The 24,677-nt window shown below is 34.2% G+C and overlaps 3 protein-coding genes across 3 annotated transcripts in view; 2 read left to right on the forward strand and 1 right to left on the reverse strand.

Annotated features, from left to right (window-relative positions):
- The first annotated feature begins 160 nt into the window (after positions 1-160).
- Positions 161-5,077, forward strand: LOC128996221 (adenosine kinase-like). Its single transcript, XM_054421373.1, has 3 exons — positions 161-408; positions 1,765-1,935; positions 2,809-5,077. Exons 1-3 carry the CDS (start codon positions 224-226, stop codon positions 3,536-3,538), a joined length of 1,086 nt encoding a protein of 361 aa, XP_054277348.1. The 5' UTR covers positions 161-223; the 3' UTR covers positions 3,539-5,077.
- A 370-nt stretch (positions 5,078-5,447) lies between these two features.
- LOC128996220 (glutamine-rich protein 2-like) overlaps positions 5,448-24,677 on the forward strand; it is a 30,003-nt gene continuing 10,773 nt past the window's right edge. Inside the window, exons 1-10 of the mRNA XM_054421372.1 lie at positions 5,448-5,730; positions 6,309-6,422; positions 7,135-7,229; positions 19,083-19,195; positions 20,284-20,345; positions 20,922-21,212; positions 22,142-22,267; positions 22,677-22,862; positions 23,665-23,852; positions 24,141-24,293. Coding sequence (XP_054277347.1) covers positions 5,668-5,730; positions 6,309-6,422; positions 7,135-7,229; positions 19,083-19,195; positions 20,284-20,345; positions 20,922-21,212; positions 22,142-22,267; positions 22,677-22,862; positions 23,665-23,852; positions 24,141-24,293 — 1,391 coding nt within the window. The 5' untranslated portion in view covers positions 5,448-5,667. The remainder of the gene's footprint in view (positions 5,731-6,308; positions 6,423-7,134; positions 7,230-19,082; positions 19,196-20,283; positions 20,346-20,921; positions 21,213-22,141; positions 22,268-22,676; positions 22,863-23,664; positions 23,853-24,140; positions 24,294-24,677) is intronic.
- LOC128996223 (uncharacterized) lies at positions 13,992-17,316 on the reverse strand. The gene is made up of 3 exons (XM_054421375.1): positions 17,208-17,316; positions 16,062-16,095; positions 13,992-14,554 (listed from the first exon to the last, which is right to left on the reverse strand). The coding sequence occupies exons 1-3, from the start codon at positions 17,226-17,228 to the stop codon at positions 14,169-14,171; spliced, it is 441 nt and encodes a 146-aa protein (XP_054277350.1). The 5' UTR covers positions 17,229-17,316; the 3' UTR covers positions 13,992-14,168.

The raw sequence follows: 24,677 nt of genomic DNA on the forward strand, positions 1-24,677 counted from the left end.
ATTTAATATACAATAATACACCATTATTTTATTTATAAAATAGTTTTCTTAGGTTGGTCAAACCAGCTACACGACTTCTTTTCTTTGTTCTTTTTATTCCTACTGTTATTATTGCACATCGTCTGCTTTGTATTTGTTATTTGTTTGACTCATTGTGTTGTGTGTGCTAGGTTAGTTGTGAATAATTGTAACTATTTCCCTATATATACAATAATGATAAAACATGCATTATTTAAACCAAGATTTATTTTATAAAAAGCATGTATTTGCAGGTTTTGGTAATCCTCTAGTTGATATTTCAGCATTGATTAAATCTGATGAAATTCTAGAAAAGTTTAACCTCAAACCTGATGGGCAATGTGAGGTTAATGAACATGATATTTCTGAAATGTTGAAGTTTCTGGACAGGTAAAAGGCTGCACTTTACTTTAGGTCCTACACTCATCCGAACGAAAATATCTTTAGGTCCTACACTCATCCGAACGAAAATATTGATTACTCGATTGTTTCATTCGATATATCGTTTGTTTAGTTAGGTAAGGTTAACCTAACCTTATCCTAACCTATCCTTAACCTATCGAATGAAACAATCGATATATCGATCGATATTTTTCATTCGAATGAGTGTACGACTTAAAGTCTATTAGCCTATTTCTTCTATCGAGTAACTACTATGTATTGGAATCTTGGCTACACTATGGATGATGATGATATGGGCATTTTTACAGTCAATATTTGAGGCTGATTTATGCAACACAATGATTTTATTTAAGTTTAGAATACCTCCCTAAATAAAATTAGTGACAAGGAGATTCCAAATTAAGTTAACATTCTTGATTCTGGTACTTTGATAACCGATCTCTATCTTAGTTATTGATTGCTTTAACCGTTAACTTGGTAAAAACCATCATGTAATCGGCAGAAATCAGTAATTTAGATCAGTGTGTTCTGTAGGTGGCTCACATCAACTAAGACAAATTTTATTAAAAACCTGGCTACATCTTTAACATGGGGCAAACGTCTAGTTGTTGTATTACAGTAGAGTCCCGCAAACTCGGCACTCGATAACCGGCAATCTGGATAACTCGGCCATTACCTGGCTCAGAAAATTAGTGATTTTTTGAGTCCAAATTCAACATGGACTCAAGCCAGCTCAAGTCAAATTATTCGCAACTCGTAAAAAGGATTTGTTGTACCATATATCTGATGACTTAATACTGACTTGTTTTCTAAACATAAAGTAAGAAGGCAGGTAAAAGGCTTAAAAATGTTATTGTTTTTATTTGTAACCCTAGTTCCCGATAACCCGGCATTTCACAAACTCGGCACCCTTCCAGTCCACATTACGCAGAGTTTGCTGGACTCTACTGTAATAGTCAAAGCCGTTAGATAAGATAAAGGGGATGGGTTGGATACTAAGTTCTTTCTGAAGCTCTCTGACAGTTTGACATTGGTGTTGGAGAAAAGAGAACTACATTTTAAAGAGATCAAACCATACCTACCCATGTTGTTAGTTGTTGGATGGAGAGCATAAAGCAAAAAAGAACCCTTTTATAAAAAAAATTGATATTTAAAACTTTATATTGATTAGCGGTGGACAGCTTCTGCTTCCTCAGAAATCTCTTGAATGGAGGGAAGGTACTGAGTAAGCATCTCTCTGCCCCGCACCTTAACATCCTTGTCTCCATCATCAATTGATGGGGCAGTGTGCGGTACTGTTAGCCACTCCATTTAAAGCTATAGTCTTTTAATATACTGCTTCAGGGAGAACCATGAAGTGAGGAAAAGTCCTGGAGGGTGTGTACAGAACACCCTGAGAATCGTTCAAGCTCTCGTGAAACAGCCTCAGTTTTGTGTGTTCTTTGGAGGCCTGGGAAATGACAGTGATGGCGGGTTGTTGGAATCAGAAGTAAAAAAGTGTGGAGTAGAAACCAGGTTTGTCATACAACTCAAATTTTACTAATAGGCCTAATTTATAATTTTAACACAATGTATTAACTTACCTGTACTTGCATTCCTGGATGATCACAAAGAAATTGCGCTTGCTGTTTTTTGAGACACTTTTATCTTTATAGCAAATTAAAATTGTTCTTTCTATGTAGGTAGCTTACACTTTATAACTGTTTTTAGGGTATTCAAAGTCTCATAAACCTTATGCACTGAATTATTTTGGGCTAGGTATGAATATTGTGTATAGGCTTCTAATTTATTTAGGATTTGATCTTATGGTTAGTGCAGATACCTTCCTAGATTATGAATGCCCAAATTAAATTCTGACAATCATTATTTGGCTTTTGTCAACTCTGAAACAAATTGTTCAATGTATGTGCGATTTCTAATAATTTGAACGCAGTAGAATGGCGTTCTGGTACCTCTCTTTCAGAAAGATAAAAATATTGGTACTAATCACATTATAAATAGGTTACAGTTCCGGCTTCTCACTTTTTATAAATCAAACACTGGGACTAACATGTTTCATTACAAGGATCCAGTGGCATAGCGACAATACAATTAAACAATTCTGGATCTATGTTCTGGATTTATGTTTGTACTGTGCAATTATGCCTTAGATAATGCCCAAATGGTTGTTGTCAGGCCTATGGTTCAGCCAGATTTGACAAAATGACCACTTTCATGCCCCATAAGACCCACATTATTTGTTAGAATCATTTATCAACTAGACTACATTTTAATTTCTAAGTGAATACCTAATCCAATACGGTACAAATCAAATTCTTACAGTTTACCCCTATCAATAGATTACAACACTTGTTTTTCTCCCTAAAAGAATTTCTCCTTTAATTACAGATATACAAAACACCCTGCGTACTCTACTGGAAAAGTGGCCGCATTGATACATGGAGATAAGCGATCCCTCGTGGCTCACCTCGGAGCAGCAGAAGTCTATCGCAGGGAAGACTTTGAGACAACCGAAAATCTCAAAATCCTAGATGAAGTGTTAATAGTATACATCGAAGGGTTTTTTATCACTCATAGCTTAGAAGTTGCTCTCGAAGTCATTAAAATATGTAAATCTAAAGGTGTCATTGTTGCGTTCAACATCAGTGGCGCGTATGTAGCTGAAGCTCACTCGGATAAATTGTTAGCGACAGTCACTCTAGCCGATATAGTAATAGGGAATGATTCCGAGTTCAAAGCTTTAGGAAAAATAATTAACTTAAGTTGTGATACTTTGAAGGATCTTGCCATGGAAACATTTTTGTTCCTAAAGAAACAAAATATTCCTAGTCATAAGTTTAAGGTGGAAGGTGTGAATGTTCTGAATAAAGTGTTAGTCATGACTCGAGGGAAAGCACCAGTGTACTGTGTGTTTGGAGAAGGGGAGATTATGGAGTTTGCTGTGCCGACATTGGACGTTTCACTTATAAAAGACACCACAGGGGCGGGCGACTCATTTGCTGCTGCGTTTTTGTTGGCTTTGATTCAAGGCAAATCCTTGACAGAATGTCTTGCGTTTGGATGTGCCACAGCTCATAAGGTTATTCAAGAAGTTGGGGTTTATTTAGGTGACAAATGATATACTCGTCTTGAAATGCCATAGTCTGAATTAAGAGCTTTAATTGGGTTAGGCCTATTTTACTTAGTTTTCTGCAACCTTTCTGTGATAATGTCTCTTTATTTATATTATTTATAAAATGTTGTTACACACCAAATAAAGTTGTTGGTTAAAAATGTAAAAACTTGTAGTGTACACTTGTTATTCCTAAATTGTGTTTGTAGAAGAAGTTAAAAGTAGTGAACTTAAATGAAGTCAAAAATAGATTAAGCTCCAGTGAGTCAATAAACCATTGTAGTCCAGTCATTTTAGGTAAAAATACCCCTCTACCTGGAAATAACTCCCTAAGTCACGAAACTTTGTAAATGTGTATTACTAGTACCCAGTAACAACATATCAATTTCCATAAGTAAAACCATTGACTTTATACCTGTAAACCAATTAATACAAACCTTATAAGAAGCGAAATGCTTGAAAGTCAACCTGGGATTTTTGAATTTTGGCAAGTTTCCGCGGCGGGGGCAATGGGACTGCCACTATAGTGTGAGTGAAACAAAGAATACACAGAGAGAGAGGGGAGAGGCTAGCGCTAAACTAGTGGTGGCCGTGCAAAGCTCATTTCGGCTGCAAAATCCAGTCAGACTTTTCTCTATAAGCATTTTGCTTCTTATAAGGTTTGTATTCATTGGTAATACTCATCTAACTAAAAAAAAAATAAATATAGGTTCTGTTAGTAATCCTGTTAATCCTGGGATTAAAAATGCTAATCCTAGGGTTTCTAGGAATAAAAACCAAGTGGGATTCCGGGATTGAGACCCCTTATTACTGTGAAGCTGTAGGTAAAATAAAAAGTGCTACTACAAAACAAATTCTTACCTAAGTCAACCTTCATGTATAACAAACCCTTGTAGTTGCAACTAGCTGTGTACCCGTTCTACGCACGGGGATCTTATAATATTCAGTTGAAACCTTCTTATATAACGAACAGCAGTTGGTTTGCATATTTTAAGATATGCTGGCCAAACTATTATACATAGCTTCATTTTATGTTGTTTTTTGTTGTTCCGGATCGGTATGACAATCAATAAAAGGTTAAATTACCTCTGTGTCTGCCGGTCGATCCTATAACGGTAGGCTTACTTTTATTTTTACTATCTGATCTCGTTTGCATGGCTCAATCACGTCCTGGTTGAAGTTCGTTCGCTACGCTCACTCACCTGTATGTTGGAGCTCGTTCGCTGCGCTCACTTTCCTTCAGGTTAGCTCGTTCGCTACGCTCACTTGCCTTCAGGTTAGCTCGTTCGCTACGCTCACTCGCCTCCAGGTTGCAAATTAGCTGTTGTCATAAATGTAAAAGAAATAATAGTGCTAGTGCTGCACCCTGTTGGTAATCCTTGTAACTTTAATGCTATTGAACATCACAGAACAGAACCAACTTGTTTAATTGAAACAGCTGTTAAGATTCAATAATTTCATTTCTCATAAGGTTAACATGGGCTTCCAGAAATTCCACGTCAAAAATCGACAAAAACTTGATTTTCAAGGGTTTACTGTTAAATATCTAACTGTCTCATATTCGATGAAATACGTCTAAAACCATCTCATATATGTATAGTATTTGGAAAATAAGTTTCAGGCGGGACAGTGCTATAGTTATTGAGGAGTAGTTGTAATAAAGTGCGTATTTTAGCGTTACCAAGAGAATGACAGATAGACAGACAGACAGACAGACAGACAGACAGACAGAAATTGAGATAAGGTTTGATTCGGTTTCTCTGACCTATGAAATGTAAAAATAACCAAAAAGTTCATTATTCTAAGCAATGTACAGACAAAACTCTAATTTTATTTATATATATAGATAGATAAGAGGAGCTCTCTAAATCTTACCATACTAGTTAGTTGTTTTGTGTTCTATATCAGCTGACAATTAAAGTTTTAGTGCATGAATCTTCAAGTTCCATTTCAATCTTGTGATATTTTGTAAACAACTTCAAAATATAACCTTACACAAATATAAATTTACATAGTCATAGTTTCATTACTTTTAAAGCAATCTACTGGTTTATGAACGTTTTATGTATTGAGCGAATATAAGAATACCAGAAAGGTTTTTAAATTTTCGGCGTTAAGACTTATTTACCATCAAAATGGCAGAAGAAGTTGAATTCCAGATGATACAATTACTTAATCTGGCTATTGGTAGTCCTGAGGTGAGTTTTACAAAAAATTGTGAAATAGGAAACGTAGCCCAAGACAGTTGTCCAAAACAAAACTTTGTAAGTAATGTTGTTGCTGTACAACATATGTACTACCAGTGGATGAAGTCACTATAACCTATAAATTATTATAAAATGCAACTTCTATCTCCAGGTGAGCACAATATTAACAATACTTCCAGTTCTTGCGTGATATTGCCAAATACCTCTATAAGTATTTACAACCTCTCTGTGTGTAATTAGTTATTTTTTCTTTCAAATCATTCTCTAGCCTTTCAATCTATCTTTAAAAGTGACAAATCATTGGGAGTGTACAATTAACATCAGTACCCTTTACATGCTTCGTAAAGATACACTGTTAACAAGCACGTCAACAATAATTTCATATTTAATTATACATAATAAATTGCAGCCTCCATTTAAAATTACATACAAAACCAAATGGTAAAAATATACTTTCATCAAAGTACAGAGCAGTAGTTTATATAATCTTACAGGACTCAAATTGTTTACACGAAAAGATGTATTTTGGTAATTATACTAGGGTTGTCTGACTACATGTATGTGTACAGGTTGGTGCTGTCAACTTCAACCTGCTCCAAAAGGTGCTCATGGAACTTCTCAAACTGACGGACCTAGACTCGGCTACAATCAAACTTAGTGCTTCAGACGCAGCTAAAATTGGTGTAAGATTAGATAGTCCGTAATACGTTTAAGTAAAGTATATTTTTAGAAGATTTTCTCGTGAAATATTGTACTGTACAATAATAAATCTTTGCTGAAAGAGTGAAACAGTGAATTTAAGTCACAAAATTGAACTGAAATTTTTTGCTTCTACTAATTTGTTTAGGGCTAAAGGTTTCAGCTTAAGTTTTAGTATAGCAACTGAATTTTGCTTAATAACTTTTACATGCCATTAAGCCAATGCTCGATAACTATAACTAAAGCAGTATTAATTTTAATTTAGTTTTTAATAGGAAGAGCAGGCTAACTTGTTCAGAGGGTGAGTCTTCTCAATAGGATGACAATGAATAAGTTGAAATTTGTAAGAGGATTGACAAAGTGGCTAGTGATCATGAAACACAAGCTAAATATTTCAATTTCATATGAGTCAAATTTCCTAATACAGGAGACTCACCCACTGTGCAAGTAAGCCTGCTCTTCCCATAAAAAACAAATTCAACAGTGAGTAGGAGAGCACTTTCCCAAGAATACCTATGAAACATTAACAAATTCACAGCTTGTCATCATACTAGGTAAGTTGAGACCATGAATTATGGTTTGTAGCTTTAAAGAGTTTTTTTTTACAATAGAAAGCATTATTACAAAATGCATCCTTACAACCTCTGAAGGTATTTTACTGGTTATTAGTGAACTACACGTATAAATCTGTTTTAGGAAACATCAGCTGCAATTCCAGTAGCTGCAATTCCAATAGAAGATGGAGCAATAGTGAATTCCAATAGTGAAGAGGGAAGAACTACAAAGAAATTGTAAGTTGAAAATAGCTATTTACATTACAAGTGTAGTAAGGGCGTTTTTACATCACGCAGATGAATGTTGTGCAACGAGGGGAAGCGAGTTGCATAAGTCACCTAAGTGATGTAAACACGCTCTTGCGTAACGTGTAACGTACAAGATTTTACCTGACCCGACAATATACAGGGGGTTATGTACAATATTTTTCATTATCCATTTCACTCATCTTCTAACAGTAACGTTCTTTTACAAACAATAGCTAGGTTAGGAAATTTCTTTAAAGCATAACAATAAAATTCAAGCCCACAGCTGATTTCTAGCGTAGAACGTCGTTGGCCCCATAGAGGTACAATATAAGTTGAGCACTCAATGTTATTTAAATGGGTTTCATTACTTCACCGAGTGAGTTTTTGAAACTTCACTTCACTCGTGAAGTAAAGAAGTTGTATACATCACGCTTGGGATAGGGAAGTTTAACATGGTGGGTTAGGTAAACACCTTTACAACATCTGGTAATGCATCTGAAAGTTAATTTCATGCCTTCAACTGCCTCTTGAGAGAGAGAGAGGTAGAACCTTGAATTAAACATATAGATTTTTAATATTGAGATGACAATGAAACATGAAGGTCTAATTCAGTGCTACCCTTCCTGGGTCTTTTGCATTCACTCCAAGATCATTCACTCCAAGAAGTATTTTTAAAATTTATTTGCCTGTTCGTTCAATCCAATGTTCATTCGATCCAAAGGGTACAGTCAGCTCCAGAAGTAGACGGGCCTGTGGAAAATACAAATTTTAAAGTGTACTGTACATTGGATCGAATGCACATTGGAGTGAACGAGCAGTATTATTAAAATATGTAATCATAGTAAACTGTTGCATTCACTCCAAGATCGTTCGCTCCAAAAGTGATGGGTGTTGTGTTAACCAATCTGCAGGCTCGAGGCGCATTTAATGTCTGATAGTGGAACCAGACTGACGTATAAAAAAATGAAACGAATCTTGACCGAAGAAAAAATCATCAGTGGTACGTTCAAAGGAGATATAATCTTAATCCAATCCAAAGAATACCGATGATTTAATCTGAACCACCCTTTGAATTTTATGTGACTACAATTTCCTTTGGTTTTTGTTTTTTTATTACGATTAATAAGGCACAATGGCATCCCTGAGTATCACAGGTTTAATTTTAGGAAATGTATGATTTTCACACAAAGTAAAAATAATAACATATTTAGTTATTGTCAATTAGTATCCCTATTGTTGTTATTTATCATAATAAAAAGATTATCATTTAAATTAATAGTAGTTAAGTGCAGCAACGCGCGCTGGGTAACTGCTACTACAGTTTTAATATTAACAACTATTTTAGAATAAGACTAGTGGCTTGTAGGGGCAATAGCCCTTATATAGGCCTATATATTCTAGTAATTATTTTGTACAAATTATAAGTCACACGGGTTACCCTACCTTGAATTATCGTTCAACATTTTTGTATTTTATAATATGTTTAGGTAATAGTAATTACATTCCTGAATAATGCATTTTGATATCTGCTCTGTTTAAAAAAAATCCAAAGAACTGTTCATGTGGTGTGTTTATTTATAATATAAACTTTCTAATCATAATACAACTAAGGAACATTTTTTAATAATAATCTTCATGACTATTAATTAAATATATATAGGCCTACATTTCTTTGAATCTATATTTATAATACCCCCGCCGCAGCAAACCTGCCGACTAAGCGAATTTCCATTTGTCTGAATTGATTTTCAATTAAATATATATATAACATTAGGTTTAACGAGTACCTAGGTTTGCTGCTACAAGGAAACTAATAAAGTGTGGTTTTTAGTAAAATATTGATAGCTTAGTACAAAATAAATAAATTTGCCAAGTTTGATCAAAATATATCCATAAACAAGCAAACTACAACATTTGACAATATTCTCCATAAGAATAACATAGGAATTTTAAATTTACAATTTTTTTAATTTTCTCCGTTACTAATAACCGAACAAAAATACTTTTATATACTAAATTATTTTTTTTTTATAGCTCTTTAAAAAGGACTAAAGAGAAATTGGGAAATTTTGTGTTTTGAGGGTCAGTGAGAAAAACCAATTTTTACCCCATAAAACCCCCCGTAAAGCCCCGTTCCCATGGTCCGATCATGCTGGTTCGCGAACTCATTCAAGTTTATCCCGCTTTACACCTTTAAACCAAATTTCACCAATATCGGACAAAAATTACTCAAGTTATCGCGTTCACGGACGTATATACAGGGTGAGTTTTAATTGTCCCCCCCCCCAACTTTTTTCTACATTTTTTCAAATATCAATCCCAGACTACTTCCAAACATTGTTGGGTAGTAAGTACTTCATTTTGACAAGGTGGTCATTTCCGGTCGCCATCTTGGATCCGCCATATTGGATGCAAATTTTTTTTTCAAATGTAAAGGTGGGGTTGATACCCATTATTTCGAACTACATTTTTACCCTGATTACAATGCCGCAAACCGTTTTTAAAAATCTTGATTCATTCAAAAGTTACGAGGGCTTTTTAAAACTTTATTTTTAGCCCATTTTAACATTGTTCATTTACAAACTAAGACCATAATCCCAAAATAGTGCTAGATAATGATAAGTATACACTACCAGTAATTGTCCACCTATTTTCACTTGGTTATGCCTGATGTATTTTTTTCGGCCGCCATCTTGGATCCGCCATTTTGAAATGTGATAAATTATTTTAAATATTAAGGTGGTGTTGTGACCCATCATTTTGAACTACTTTTTTAAGCTAAACTCAATGCCGCAATCTATTTTTTGTTATCAAGTTTTATTTATGAAATATTGAAACCTTTTTGTTAAAAATGTCAATATTTCAAAATCAAAAAATGAAAATGGAAAACGGATTATGGAATTAAGTTCAGCTTAAAAAAGTAGTTCGAAATAATGGGTCACAACACCCCCTTCATATTTAAAATAATTTATCACATTTCAAAATGGCGGATCCAAGATGGCGGCCGAAAAAAATACATCAGTCATAACCAAGTGAAAATAGGTGGACAATTACTGGTAGTGTATACTTATCATTATCTAGCACTATTTTGGGATTATGGTCTTAGTTTGTAAATGCACAATGTTAAAATGGGCTAAAAATAAAGTTTTAAAATGCCCTCGTAACTTTAGAATGAATCAAGATTTTTAAAAACGGTTTGCGGCATTGTAATCAGGATAAAAATGTAGTTCGAAATAATGGGTCACAACCCCACCTTTACATTTGAAAAAAAAAATTTGCATCCAATATGGTGGATCCAAGATGGCGGCCGGAAATGACCACCTTGTCAAAATGAAGTACTTACTACCCAAAAATGTTTGGAAGTGGTCTGGGATTGATATTTGATAAAATGTAGAAAAAAGTTGGGGGGGGGGACAATTAAAACTCACCCTGTACATATATATATATATATATTTTAATTTAGGTGTTCACTTATTAGGGCTGCTGATATATTAAATATTATTACTGTATATATAAATCATATTTATTTACAAACAAACAATATAAACAATGGTTAAGTGTTTAATGTATTTTGAAGTTTGAAAATGGACTAATGTCCGAAACATGTCACTTCTTTTTATAAAATATAGTATTTAGGGTGCTCAGTTGTACTTATTTACTTAAATATTTAATATATATATATATAAAAATCTATAATATATATATACATATATAAAAATTTGAACGAATGGTGTTTTTGGCCTCTGGAGACATCAAAATGAAAAAGTAAATCGGTCCCGGGTCTAGGTATTACCGTGCCACCTACGGTAATAGCTACTTCCCTATAGGGAAATTCGCTAAAAGAGGAAGTTTGTATTAGATAAAACACATAGAGATAATGTGATCCTCCAAATTTTGAAATGCTCATTCTATAACAAAATCTCTCTGAAAACAACATTTGTTGTATAGTATCCATTTTGGTCGATTCCTTGTTCTTTATTTGGTTCTAGTACTATTTTAACATCATCTGGCCGCTTTACCAGGCTAAAAGCAAAATAAAGTTTACCATGGGTAAACACTGGTTTTTCAAATAAATGCCAACTTTTGTGAAGGTTTGGCCTTTGCGCTTTATTTATAGTAATAGCGAAAGGTAATCGCGATGGGAATTGAGTCCTTGTAAACTAAAAAGGCATATTAGGATATGTAGATATTAGCTTAATTTCGGCATGAAAAATATGTCCTCTTTGCCTACTCCAGTAATTACTTCTAACTTTACACTTTTTTCAGACATACCTATAACACAACCAATCGTACTCCATTAACTAATCCAAAGGCATAAAATTGGGGGAAAGTCTATTTCAGCTTTATAGTAGTATACAGGGTCAGGGTGTTTCAGTAAAGCATAACGGGCTATGCAGAATCAGATTCTACATGCAAAAATAAGTCGAAAATGTAGAATAACTTTTTTCCGATTTCAGCTTAGTTTAGCCGTAATCCGCCATTTTTTATTTTTTTGAAAATAATTAATATCTCAAAAGCCCTTGGAGATATTTTTATAAAACTTGGAATAAACTATAAGTGTACAGGTATAAACGTTATCCAAAAATATATTTGATCAGGCTCATCCAATTCCAAAATGGCGGCCATTAAAAGTTTTTAAAGTTAAATTCCATGAAAACCAGCCATTGAAACAAAATTTTAAATGACCGCCATTTTGAAAATTTGATGAGCCTAATCAAAGATATTTTCAGACAATGTTTATACCTGTAGACTTAAAGTTCATACCAAGTTTCATAAAAATGTCTCCAAGGGATTTTGAGTTAATAATTATAAAAAAATACAAAATGGTGGATTACGGCTAAACTAAGCCGAAATACAAAAAAAGTTATTCTACATTTTCTACTAATTTTTGCATGTAGAATCCGAATCTGTATAGCTCACTACGCTTTACTGAAACACCCTGTATACATTATAGTACATATTACATATTACCATAAGCTTTATATAAAGTTAAACCACATGTTTTAAAGTAAACAAAGCAGACATGACCTAGATTTCCGTGCTATTTAAATGTGAATTATTTTATTCTGTAATAACCTTTTGGTGCATAATTAAGAAAAACGAATATTTTTCCCCAAAATTTCATGCCCAGACCTTTAAAATGAGACCTCTCCCAGCTTTCTACGGCCTCCAGTTCGCTCACAATTTCATTGTAAAATTTTGGGCTTACGGAATTAGATATACAGATAGTGTAACATAACCATATACTCATAATGTAAACAACTCTTTTCTTTACACTATTAAGGCCTCTTGGGCATTAGCTCATTTCTCTTTTGTTGGCTCATCTACAAACCAACCTTTCTTTGGACACATCTACCAAGTTTCTACACCCAGCCGTTCTCTCAAATTAGTTAAGACAAAGAAAACTAGTTTCCAATTAGATTAGGAAAATACATATGATATTGTATGATGGCAATATCTATATTCTTGGAAATATAGATGTTATATATTTGCATTACACAACAACGCAATTATTTATGGTAAGTAATGCACAATGTGCTACTGGAAAATAGGTCGACAATGAATGGTGCACTTATCTTTACTAGCACTATTTTGAGATTATGGCCTTAGTTTGTAAATGCACAATGTTAAAATAGGCTCAAAATAAAGTTATAAAAAGTTCTCATAACTTTAGAATTGATCAATATTTTCAAAAACGGATTGCAACATCGTATTAAGGGTAAGAATGTTGTTTGGAACGGTGGGTCACAACCCTACCTTTCCATTTGATAAAATAACTTTGTATCCAATATGGTGGATCCAAGATGGCGGCCAAAAATTTTAACCCAGTCAAGAAGTACTTACTACTCTACAATGATCTGACGTGGTCCGGAGTTGATATCTTTAGAAATTTAGAAAAAGTAGGGGGAACTCATTTAAAACTCACCCTGTATAAAACCAGTGAATAAACCTCACATATGAATAAACCTTAACTCTTCTCTTCTTCTTAACCTTAACATTGTCTTCGTCAAATATGAAAAGGCAAATAAAGGTGTGTATCCCTACCCAGTTAATATTTAAGTGTATACTCCTTTTGTTTAAGGCTTAATAACATTAGGGCAAAGTAAAAAGGCATCATATTGACCAAACTTAACCCTCATTTTTTTCTGATCAACATAAAAAAAATTTTAACTAGTGTAAGTTTATGTGGTGGTATTCCTGTTAAAGGTGCGATCGAAATTCTATCAAATTTGGCTTAATCATCGGCTGATTCTTAATTTTTTTGCGAGCAACAGACAGTACCTGTTTAAATCTCCAAAAAATATTGTTTTTCCTCCAATTGGAACTTGTTATAGTACTTACTTCATTAACAAATAATACCAAAGCTACCTAAATAAACCAGCATATTTATTCACAAACAATCATATGTTTGCTGTCTTCAGCAGAGTTAAACGGTCAAACCTAAGTAGTGATTCAATTGATTTAATGAAAAAAAACATCAACAAAGACAAACAACTCTTTTTTACACAAAAGATATGGCGTACAGCGATATCTATTATGACACATAGATAATATATTTCTTAGTTTGTTTAAATATTAGAATAATTATTTCATATTATTAATCTTTTTAGGGACTTATGTCCCTATACAAGCCACTGGTTAATATTATATTACACAACGCGTGCCGGGTAACTATATATATATATATATATATATATATATATATGTATGTATGATTAGGGGTTTCAGGTTAAAGAAACAAAACATATCTCAGATTTTTACTATACATTGAGTGCAAAAATACAATAGAATCATAATATACCGTCACGTTTTTCACTATTTATCATCCCAAGGTGCAATCCTAGCCCGTTCTTGCGCTATCTCCCTATCCCTTTCTTCCTGTTCCACCTTGCTATCCTGTTCTTCTTGTTCCACATCCAAATACTGTTATTGCTTTTCCATCTCTTCAAGAGTCTTTACAGAAACTCCTTTTGCAATGACGTTTTTGATATGTGTACACTCTTCCTTGTCCATTTGTGAATCGCTCATATGATAAGTGGTGATCGTATATTTGACGCAGTGGTGTTCTGACGTTCTGATGACTTCATCACACTTGTCGCTGTATAGGGTCCCATCTATGATAAGAAAATCGTCCCCCTTTGTTTCAGATGGCGTACTTGGACATTTATAGGCGATCGTATATGTACCTTGACTCAATGGGATTTTAAAATAACTGTAGCAATCCCCACGAATATACCTGTCATCTGTTTGGGATATTGTAAAAGATATTTCCCTTGAATTGTTGGGAAGAGTGTATTGTCTAATTCCATTTCCTAGAAGATCAAAATGAAATTACTTCTTTGTTTAGTAGAAACAAGTATATAATGGTATTTTTATAGCTAAACTGTTAACAGAAATTATAAAGAAAATTACGTAACATCAAACTTAAATTAACTGAAAGTATCTAACATGACAAATAGCATGATAAATAACTGAATATGTTTAGCAATGAAATAATGAATACAGTAGATTATAATCATAAACTTGGTTAGAGATTCTAATTTGGAAAATGTTTTGTCTCATCTGATTTTTTTATAATTATTTCAACCATGATATTACGTAAATGTTACCTTATAACAAAAAGCTTGAAACTCAATGCAACATCATTACATTTTATTTACACACCCATGTACCCCAAGTAAATGCTATATCTTGAGCTCTGCAGTTTATTTTTATTTTTTTATTATTTTTATTTTTTTGAGCGATTTGTTCTTGTGTTGAGAGCGATTTGTACGTGGCATTTGTGTGTTAAATGTGGTAATCATATCCATGTGATTGAAAAATAGCCTATCCAAATAGGATATTAGCTTCGGTTGTCATTTGATTGGTCAAACGTCAATCTAACGTTTTATACTATAAGCTAAGTTGATAGCGAAATTGAATGGCGCAAACCAGAGGTAAATATCGTACCCCTAATCAAAATAGCAGCCATTTTAATTATAAAGATGAGCAAGCAAAAAAAGTCTGGACACCCCCAGTTAACTTTAAAAATTTAATATTTTAATACTGGCCAAAAGGTGAATCCTCTTTTTTTATAAAGGTATGCTGAGTTTAGTTTTCCTGCTATAACCTGTAAAAAGTTAAAAGGGGATATTTCAAAATTATTGCCATTTTGATTAGGGGTGCGATATTGACCTCTAGTTTGGGCCATTTAGTTTGTCTTGAGAATTCCTTTAAAATGAGGGGTCACATGATAGGTGTTTACATTTGAAAATTTGGGGCTGCCCCCAAAATACCCCATTTTGGGGGCTGGGGTAAAGTTGTAACTTTGCTGAAAAAGTGCATTATCTTATGTTGTAAATATGTGCCGAGTTTGGTTTTCCTACTTCAACGCGTTAAAATGGTAACTGGGGGGTTTCAGACTTTTGCCTAACTCTGTATTTGCTATGTCTGTTTGTTTGTCTGTCTGTAATTTAAATGCGTTTGAAGATATTAAATCAGATGTAATATGGATCGTAAATGGAAAACAAAAATATCGATATATCTAAAAGAAATCATCGATAATAATGAATGTTCCCCTTAAGAGGAAAGTGCCAGGAAACGCACCTAGATTCAGAATTGAATATAATTAATATATAGACACAATGAATATTTCGGTTTGTCACTACAATGAAAACGACAATTTTTGTTAAATGTTGTTTTAAATATCACTACAAAGTAAAATTACTATTCAATTGAAACAGCATGCAACTACTCTCTCGTGGCAGACTTGGACAGTCAAATCTTTATTATTGTTATTAATTATTAGTATTTAATTTATTAGTGTATAATTATATTTACCTGATGGTACCATTGTGAATGAAACAATGAATACCTGAAAAATTATTTTAAATAAATTATCGAATATTCTGTCTTATTAGTATGCATGTACATTCAATTTTATTATATAAATATAAATACGTAGTTTGCATCTTAATTGAATTTTTTTTATTTAAAATAGTATTTTATATATAAAATTCTCATGAAATTACCAGTGGACCCCCTCTTAACCGACCTCGCATTAACCGATAATCGGGCTATGCACCCTCGTTTGTAAAATATTTCCGTTTGTTTTAACCTACCTTGCTTTGAGAGCAGTTTGTCTTAACGGCCGCTTTCTAGGAATCTCGGGACTTAAACCCCACGCTCAGCGATGGGAGCCATACGCTTATCTCCACAGGATGTGACTAAGAATAAGTTGTTTTGTATTAACAAAATGGTTGTCTTTTTAATTTCGACCAAAGGTTCTGTACTATATTGTGATATATTTGGAAAGCATCAATTAATATTACAGTACTAAAGTTATCAAAGTAAGCATTTTTATTGACTCTTGCCTACAACTATAATTTATTTCACTGAAGGTATTTGACTTAAAACCCTGTTTTGTGTTTATTTGTGACTTTTCCTATCAATATGAAAAAAGAAGATAAACAGTTAATTTTATAAAAATGCAAGTAAGTCTTCAAAACATTTATTATATCATTCAAAACGAATAGCACTTAATTTTGTTAGTTTTATGGATTTCCCGTTTTAACCGACCATTTGAGCTATCCGACCTAGATCCGGTCCCATTAGGGTCTGTTAAGAAGGTCTACTATATGGATCTTTAAAATAATGTGTTTTGATCGTTATAAAAATATTGATTATTTTTCAATGCATAAAAGTAAGATCTCACAGCGAAAGAAGAACGTTTGAGTAGAGCGTTGTAATATAATTAGTTACACACTGGAGCTATAAATAATTGTGAATAACCATGAAGAAAGTTTTTGTTCAGTTGTTTCTATGTAGCTCACAAGCCACACATTCCCATAGCTTCTTTCCCGTTAACATCTACTTACACCCCATGTAAAAACTTAAATGTTTTGCGCAAGAATATGTACAATAATACTACAACTCAACATTACCCTATGATTTTTTATCATTAAAAATATTGTATCCTAGACATACCAAGAAGACTCGCACCCTCATCACGGACAAATTCTTTGAGAAACTCCTTATATAGTTGCACAGACTTCGTCGTAATACATAAAGAACCACTAGCTACAGCCACAAGTTGTTAAATGGTTATTGGACGTCATTAGAGCTATTAAACAAGTGGCACAGGTGTTGTTCACTACTATAGAGTACGACTACATGGCGCAATCTATATATTTAATACGCGACATGAAACTTTGTGAACAATAAGGCTTTTTTGTTTTAATATTTAACCCCACATATTATATACCAAAATGTTCGTCTAGATGTATAGATGTGCAAACTGGCATTAGATTTTCGAAATATATCTTTTTAAGGGCGTGGGTTGCCCTCAAAGTTCCTTCCATAAGGATAACATTGTGATTGATTTGAATGTTGTTATATTCTGAAACAGATGTCAATATAGCCTATAAGTTTAAAAAATCCCAGCTGTTTTGTTTGGTTTTGAAATGTAAACAGTTTGCATGTTTTTTTTAAATAATTAGAAACCCGGCAAAGGAATGTTACCTATAGGACACGACGGGAGAAAAGTTTTACATTTTATTTTCGTTTAAACATGCCAAGGACCCGACGACAAAGAAATATTGCTGGTCGGACACGGTGAGTCAACATACGCAAGCAATGCAAAACGTAAGGACCCAGACGAGGAGCTGGAACAGTTAGTGGCAACGTGTACTTACAAAATTACACTGACAAATACGATAATTCAGCTGCATTCACTTGGCGAGATGGCATTAAAATGTCAGAAATGTGGTGCGTTACATTTTAAAGAAGAACAAAGAGGACGAGGCGAAGGATTTTCATCCTGCTGCCATAAAGGAAAAGTGAATCTACCACCATACCGAGAAAGCTATTATATCCAGAGCCTACTTAATGGAGCAAATCATTTGAGCAGAAACTACAAAGAGAACATTAGATCATACAACTCTGCGCTCGCAATGGTCAGCACTCGAGCTAAAATTAAAGAACATAATGGTGGAGGGCCTTTCATGTATAAGGTGCACGACACAATTTATCACTCAATTGGCACCTTTCAACCGTCAGAAGGGGAGCATCCCACATATGCCCAAATTTATATCTACGACGTCGAAACCGCTGTTCAAGAAAGAATTCTAAACAAAGCTAATGGCTCTTGCAGCACTGAACTCATGCACATTTTGACACAACATTTGGTTGATATTGATCCATACGCGCAAGTTTTCAGCATGATGAGCTCCGTCCTGCAAAATACTCCTACTGAACAGCAAAAAGAACTTGGAATGCATATAGCCAACGATCGAGCTCAAGACCAACGTCGATACAACGACGCAACTTCTAACGACGTTGCTATAATATCCTAATTTATTATTCGTGCGAATTCGCGCGGGTTCACCTAGTAATATAAAATAGTGAACTAAGTATTGTTAAAACAAAGCTACTACAGTACTACGTTATCTTAGGTATTTAAGGAAAAGTGTAATCATCAAGTACGTAAAGTTGATGATAATAATCCTGGGACGAAAAGCTTTTTCCCTACAGCTGTTTTTCAAACTAGTCTTTTCCAATCTAGTTCTTAGAATGTACAATATTTACTTTACAGTATTGTTTACTTACTTAACAGCATTGTTTTGTTACTTTACAGTACAAGTTTGGACCAATGAGGTTTAAGGATTGAGGCAAAAGAAGTAAAATGTGTATGCTTCGAATGTCAACTTATCAGCTGTTAAGGCCAATTTAATTGATTATAAAATGGTGATTGGTTGTCCTCCAAATCCAATTGGTTGTTATCCAAATCCTTTACCATTGTATGGAAAACTCACACGCAGATAAGTTGACATATTGTATACATCTGAATTGTGTATATTGCAGTGGCTGTGGCTTGTCACCTGAGAAGGCAGATGAGTTGTTGATGGATGTCAACCTTCTCAAGATGGACATTGAAGATCTCAAGGCTAAGGTTGAGACTGTTGCTGGTGCTACTGGTATGTTTTATTCAACACTATTACACTAGATATCATATTATCAAATAATCATATCGACATCAACCATGTGTTAAAAATCCAACGGAGTGGATTAATTTCTAAGGGAAAAGAGGTTTTGTATTTTAATGTCCTCCAACGAATCACAGCTCTGCAGCAAAACTGAACTGGGTAGCTTAGTGGTAATAGTGCTAGGTAGCCTAGTAATCAAAAGGCTGCCGGTTCAACAACATTTGACAGGCTACCATTTTGGATAGAGAAGAGATAGCGAACTCTGGTTTTCACCATTCTTTAAGTTTTTGCTAACACTTCAAAATGAGGTGTCACTTAAAGGGGGTTTACATTTAAAATATTTTAGTTGCCCCCAAATCCCCTCTTTTTGGGGGGGGGGGGCACTAAAAAATTTCAAAATCATAAAATGAAACTTCCTGCTAAGATTGCACGACCACCAAAAGGATATCTCTGTATATTTACTAAGAAAAATATTAGAGGGGCTGGGGGGGTTCTTGACTTTTTATTCACCCTGTATATTGTATATGTAATATTTGTAAAATTCTTTTAACAATGTTTATTTGATACAAAATATAAGAAATTTTGATTTGTATAATTTGAAGTTATGTCAACAATAAGGGGTTTCGGTTTGTGGGGAGCCATGATATTAAATATCTGCAATATTCATTGTGAGCTAAACATTTGACAACACATTTTCATTTTTTCAACAAAGAAGGTGATTTTCAAAACAACTCAAGTCATACTTTGGCTAAATAGTTTGTAAAATAAAAATTACTTTGATACAGAAAAACAGCCACAAATTGAAAAAAAGTACATCCAGAAGCACTCTCTTTCTCTTGATATCAATACTTTACTTACAGCTTTTTTACATATTTTCACTTACCAACCCAAGCTCTCTGGCAGGAAGTAATGTATTAAAGTTATTTTATCCCCTTTGTATGTCGTCTTCTGCAGGAGTATTTGTGTTTTAGTGTCCATGAGCTTAGCTCCAGATAAATTGATAAAAAAGTAGTAATTGTAATGAATTAAAACCTTAACAGATACCAACTTATGCTTTTTTAACGTATTGTGTCCTACAGAAACTGTCCCGTTTCAAGAGATGAGAGCAAGTGTTTCTAAGATCGATGGTCTTGAAGAAAAGGTAGAACATGTCAGAACATCAGTTGTAGATGAAACCAACCTTGTACTGTACTGTACTTAATATGTACCTAAAAGTAGTCTTTCCCAAAAAAAGTATATTGTGTAGTTTATGACGTTTTTTGACAAAACAGTTGAAAACATATTACAGTAGTATAGGCCCAGGATGACCATATAATCTTAAAATCTGATTGTTTGGTGTAATTAGGAATTACATGTACAGCCCTTTGCTTTTATAGTATGATGAGGAGAAAACAAATAATTTTATGACTTTTTTAATGATTGTTGTCTAAACACCATTCCTCAAAGAGGCTCAGATAAAATGCATGATGTGTGAAATATTTGTATCGGCTGCTATCCATAAATATTTATACAATATTCTCTTTGGTCTCATAAGTATTGGAAATAAAACTTAGTTCCTCCACTTGATATATAACTGGAAAGGAAAACCACAATTTTTGTGTGTTGATATAACCCACTGTGCAATTTTCAAATATTTATTTTACAGTATTCCTAAAGATACAAGACCTCCTACACAGCACAAAGTGCAGTCCCGATAACAATTAATCTTGTGTTGCAGATGTTGAATATCGAAGGATTGGTGGATCGTTTGAAAGACCTGGATCTCGGGGACCAAGATATGCCGCTGGGCCAGAGGTTGGTGCAGATGCAGAAGTTGGTAGACCTACATGATGATCAGCTGACAAAGGTGAACAATGTATTGGACGAGAAGTTGGCCTACATGACACGACAGATCGAGGTCTTGGATCGAGAGATGGGTGAGATCAACGAAAAAGTGAACATGACGAGGCTGGGGACAAAGAACAGCTTGTTGACGCAGGAGTCAAAATTTTCGATCGGCGTTATGCAGGTGGTCTACAAATTTTATAAACTTTTTCAAATTAGAGAATTTTTGGGAGGTATTGGGGAATTTCACATGAGGAGTAGTAACAACGTTTTTTTTTTAATTGGTTAATTATGTTTGTTCCAAGATTAAATGTGTATTTCCTTTCTTATAATGATTGTGATTTCAAAAGCAAATATTGACACAGCTTGGGTGAAATTTGTTTTTCTTAAAATTTTAACATTACATGGGAAGTCTATTCTGTCTACATAGACATTCTGTCTATTCTGTCTGACAGCCATATAATATATTTATTAATGAACTCAAAAAAGAATCTCATACTGGTTCTTGAATTGTTAACTTCACCAATATTTGGAATTTATTCATAATTTGCCTCCAGGATTGATTATTAATATAAATAAGGTTACTGACCTGTCGTCAATTAATCCTATAATTTGTCGTGGATGACTAGTTACGGGTTTAGCAAATGTTTCTTGTTGTTTCTGTGTGTATTTTATGTATAAAAAAATTTTAAAGTATAAGTAATTATTTAAAGTAATTTTGACAACGGCAAGTGCTGAATTATTTTTATATGACGATTGACGAGAAAAAGGATTTGAAAATGTGGGTGAAACACCAAAACCAGTCCATATTTGAAACTTTAAATAATACAGTAGTCTTAATTAACAACCCAAACCACTGAGGCAAGGTTAAGCTACTGGCAACAAGGTCAGATATAATAATAAAGGTCAAGAAATAGTAAAACCTGTGGTAAACATGTACATAATATAAATAAAGTTCCACTGCTGACAAATCTATATAAAGGCTTTGAGCGTTGTTTTCCATTTAATAACAGTCCTCAATCTTCCACAAGTAGGGTGTGATAATACGCAAGGTCGGATGCCTAAAGATTCCATAATGGAGACTCCTTTGTACCAAATTGTTGTTAATTGCAGGATCAAGCGGTCAGCATAAACAACCTGATCTCCAGTCTGAGCAGCGTCCAGCATGACCTGGACAACCTGACACTTACCACAAATACACTGAACGAGGACAGTGAAAGGAAGCAAATGCTGATAGACGTAAGGTTACATTCACTTAACCACAAACAGTTTCTAGATAACCACTGTGAGTTTTACAATTAAAGAATATTTTTATAGGAAAAAGTTTATATTATATGGATACATCATTAAAATACAACAGAAAAGGAAACTAATGAATTTATATCTTAGATCAGAGGCAATTTTTTTAGGTTCGCAAATTTCTAGACAGCGGTGAAATCAAAATAAACTGTATTCTCATGTGATGAATATAATAATCAAAGAAGAATTCTCTCAAATAACTTGTCTTTGGTCTATGGCCAATTTCCTGAATGTTTCCGTATGTCTATGGATTACTTACTTAATATATCTATTCTCTATGTTTATGTGATTTATTTACTGAATGTGTCTAGAGTCTTGGTAAATTTTCTTCATGTGTCCGTTCCTGCAGGTGCTGACAGAGCAGATTGAGATGTTGAAGCTAGCCAAAGCTGACAAAACCAACTTAGAGGACAGCCTGGCTGCCAAGGCCGACGTTAGTGTGGTTCACCGGAAAGTCTCTCACGACCACTTCCTGACGCAGATCGGACAGTTAACCTCACTTGTGGAAGACGCATTCAGCAGACTCGAGACTCACGTTAGTCTAGCTTTACTCTAATGCAGAGAATTCTGTGTCCAGTTGTAAACTTAGGTTGATAGAAATAGTGAAGGTGGCTAATGTTTGTAGAACAATCTTTACATTAAATCGTTATCTATCTACCGATAGAAGTTGATGTCCTACCCCCAAAAGTTCCCAGTTTTAAAGAAAAAATGGATATCAAACTAATGAGAGGATGTGCTGATGTAAATTACTGATCTCTGTTAAATACTTTCAAGACAAGCCAAACTGATAGGACAACTGTTTCTGAACTAAAGCATTTCATGCCACATTACTATAATAAAAATCAAACCTTATGGGGAAAATAGTGGAAAACAGTGTTTGTGAGCTCAAAAATAAGTATTTTCGACACGCTGCCCACAAACGTTACTTCGCAGGCCAGCGGACACCAGTGACCGTGGCGATTTTGCACGGAATAACAGCTAGAAACACACTTTACGACGTTAATCCCTACTTCTAGAAACAATAGTTTAGATTTTATGTTAAACAAATGTCAGGCCCTGGGTTGCTCCTACAGACATTTTGAACGCACTCCATGTGTTAATAAACAGTATTGGTAAACTGGCACAATCTTTCTCCCATTATATAAAATTGTCGTGGGGTAAACGGTGAGGGTAACTATTAACTATGGGGAATTTTACAAAAATTGCAATAACTTTTAAAACATTATTGTAAGATTATTGAAAGCCATACTTTCTCCATTTAAAAAGTAAAACTCGACTCTTTAATATTAATTGAAAAAAAAATGTTCTCAGCTTTTAAAATCAAATCAATTTCTCAGGAAGAATCTTGGCAAGAAGAGGTGGACTTGTTGAGGACGGATCTTCAAAATAAACTTGACAAGATGGAATTTTCTCCTTTGAAAGATTACGTGAATGAGAAACTCAAAGTACTCCAGGACAAAATGAAGGCTCTGGCTGCCCAGAAGAGAGAAGGACTGGCGGCTGGGTCCAAGAGGAGAGTTATAAGGTGAGAGAAGCCGATGTAGGCCTACTGCTGATATTGTTTTTCATTAAATGTTAAAGAAACTCAATGTAAGAGGTAGAATGTTTTTAGAGGGTTGATAACTGAACCTTTTAGCTTTAGCCAAAATAATAGTGTGTTTAAATGTTTCATATTTAGTTGAAACCATTATGAAAAAACAATGACGGCCAAAGTCTGATTTCTGATGTGTCAAAATAATTGTGTATTTCACACCTCAAACAAACAAAGGCTGAGAGAAGCATCGAGGTAAACGTTGCACTGACCTTGTTTTAGAGACGTGCAGTGCATCTCATGTGACAACGAGTCAGTGATGAAGCCAGAGAACACATTCGATGAGATGACTCCACCTCCCCCCCTCCCCTCACAGCCTAGTGTCCGGCCCTACTTGGCGTACAAGCTGGACCAAGTGCGGAAGCAGCAGAAGAAGTGAGTTTACTTATTTCAATTTTTTTGCATTTCTGTTTTTTTTTTTTGCCTCCTGATCACAAATCATAAAGTCTATAAATACGTCACAAGAAACAACACATAAATGCATTTTATTTATTTTTTTAAATTTTTTTTACAAATTAATAATTTGTGGCCACACGTGTATTTGTAAACAAAAATGTATTTATGTGTTGTTTCTCGTGACGTATTTATAGACTTTGTGACGACCTCTTCGGAGTGATTAGTGATATTTATGTTCCTTCATCGCCTGAAGATGGCTCCACAGCTGGGCTGAAACCGGTCGCCGCTCATCGGAGACATTTGATCACATTGACGGATTAAAGATATTTTAACCTCTAGATTAATTTCACTTTTGTTAGCTAA

Source organism: Macrosteles quadrilineatus, unplaced genomic scaffold (assembly GCF_028750875.1).
Source record: "Macrosteles quadrilineatus isolate MER2022 unplaced genomic scaffold, UCM_ALF_1.0 Scaffold_6__1_contigs__length_79288215, whole genome shotgun sequence".
Taxonomy (NCBI): Eukaryota; Metazoa; Arthropoda; class Insecta; order Hemiptera; family Cicadellidae; genus Macrosteles; species Macrosteles quadrilineatus.

Excerpts from the sequence above, each read along its gene's own strand:
- LOC128996223 (XM_054421375.1), bottom strand. The coding sequence starts at position 17,228 with ATGAGGGTGCGAGTCTTCTTG. Across the intron at positions 16,096-17,207 it reads TGAGGGTGCGAGTCTTCTTG|GTATTCATTGTTTCATTCAC; the intron begins GTATGTCTAGGA and ends ATAATTTTTCAG. Across the intron at positions 14,555-16,061 it reads ATTCACAATGGTACCATCAG|GAAATGGAATTAGACAATAC; the intron begins GTAAATATAATT and ends TTGATCTTCTAG.
- LOC128996221 (XM_054421373.1), top strand. The coding sequence starts at position 224 with ATGCATTATTTAAACCAAGATTTATTTTATAAAAAGCATGTATTTGCA. Across the intron at positions 409-1,764 it reads ATGTTGAAGTTTCTGGACAG|GGAGAACCATGAAGTGAGGA; the intron begins GTAAAAGGCTGC and ends ATACTGCTTCAG. Across the intron at positions 1,936-2,808 it reads AAGTGTGGAGTAGAAACCAG|ATATACAAAACACCCTGCGT; the intron begins GTTTGTCATACA and ends CTTTAATTACAG.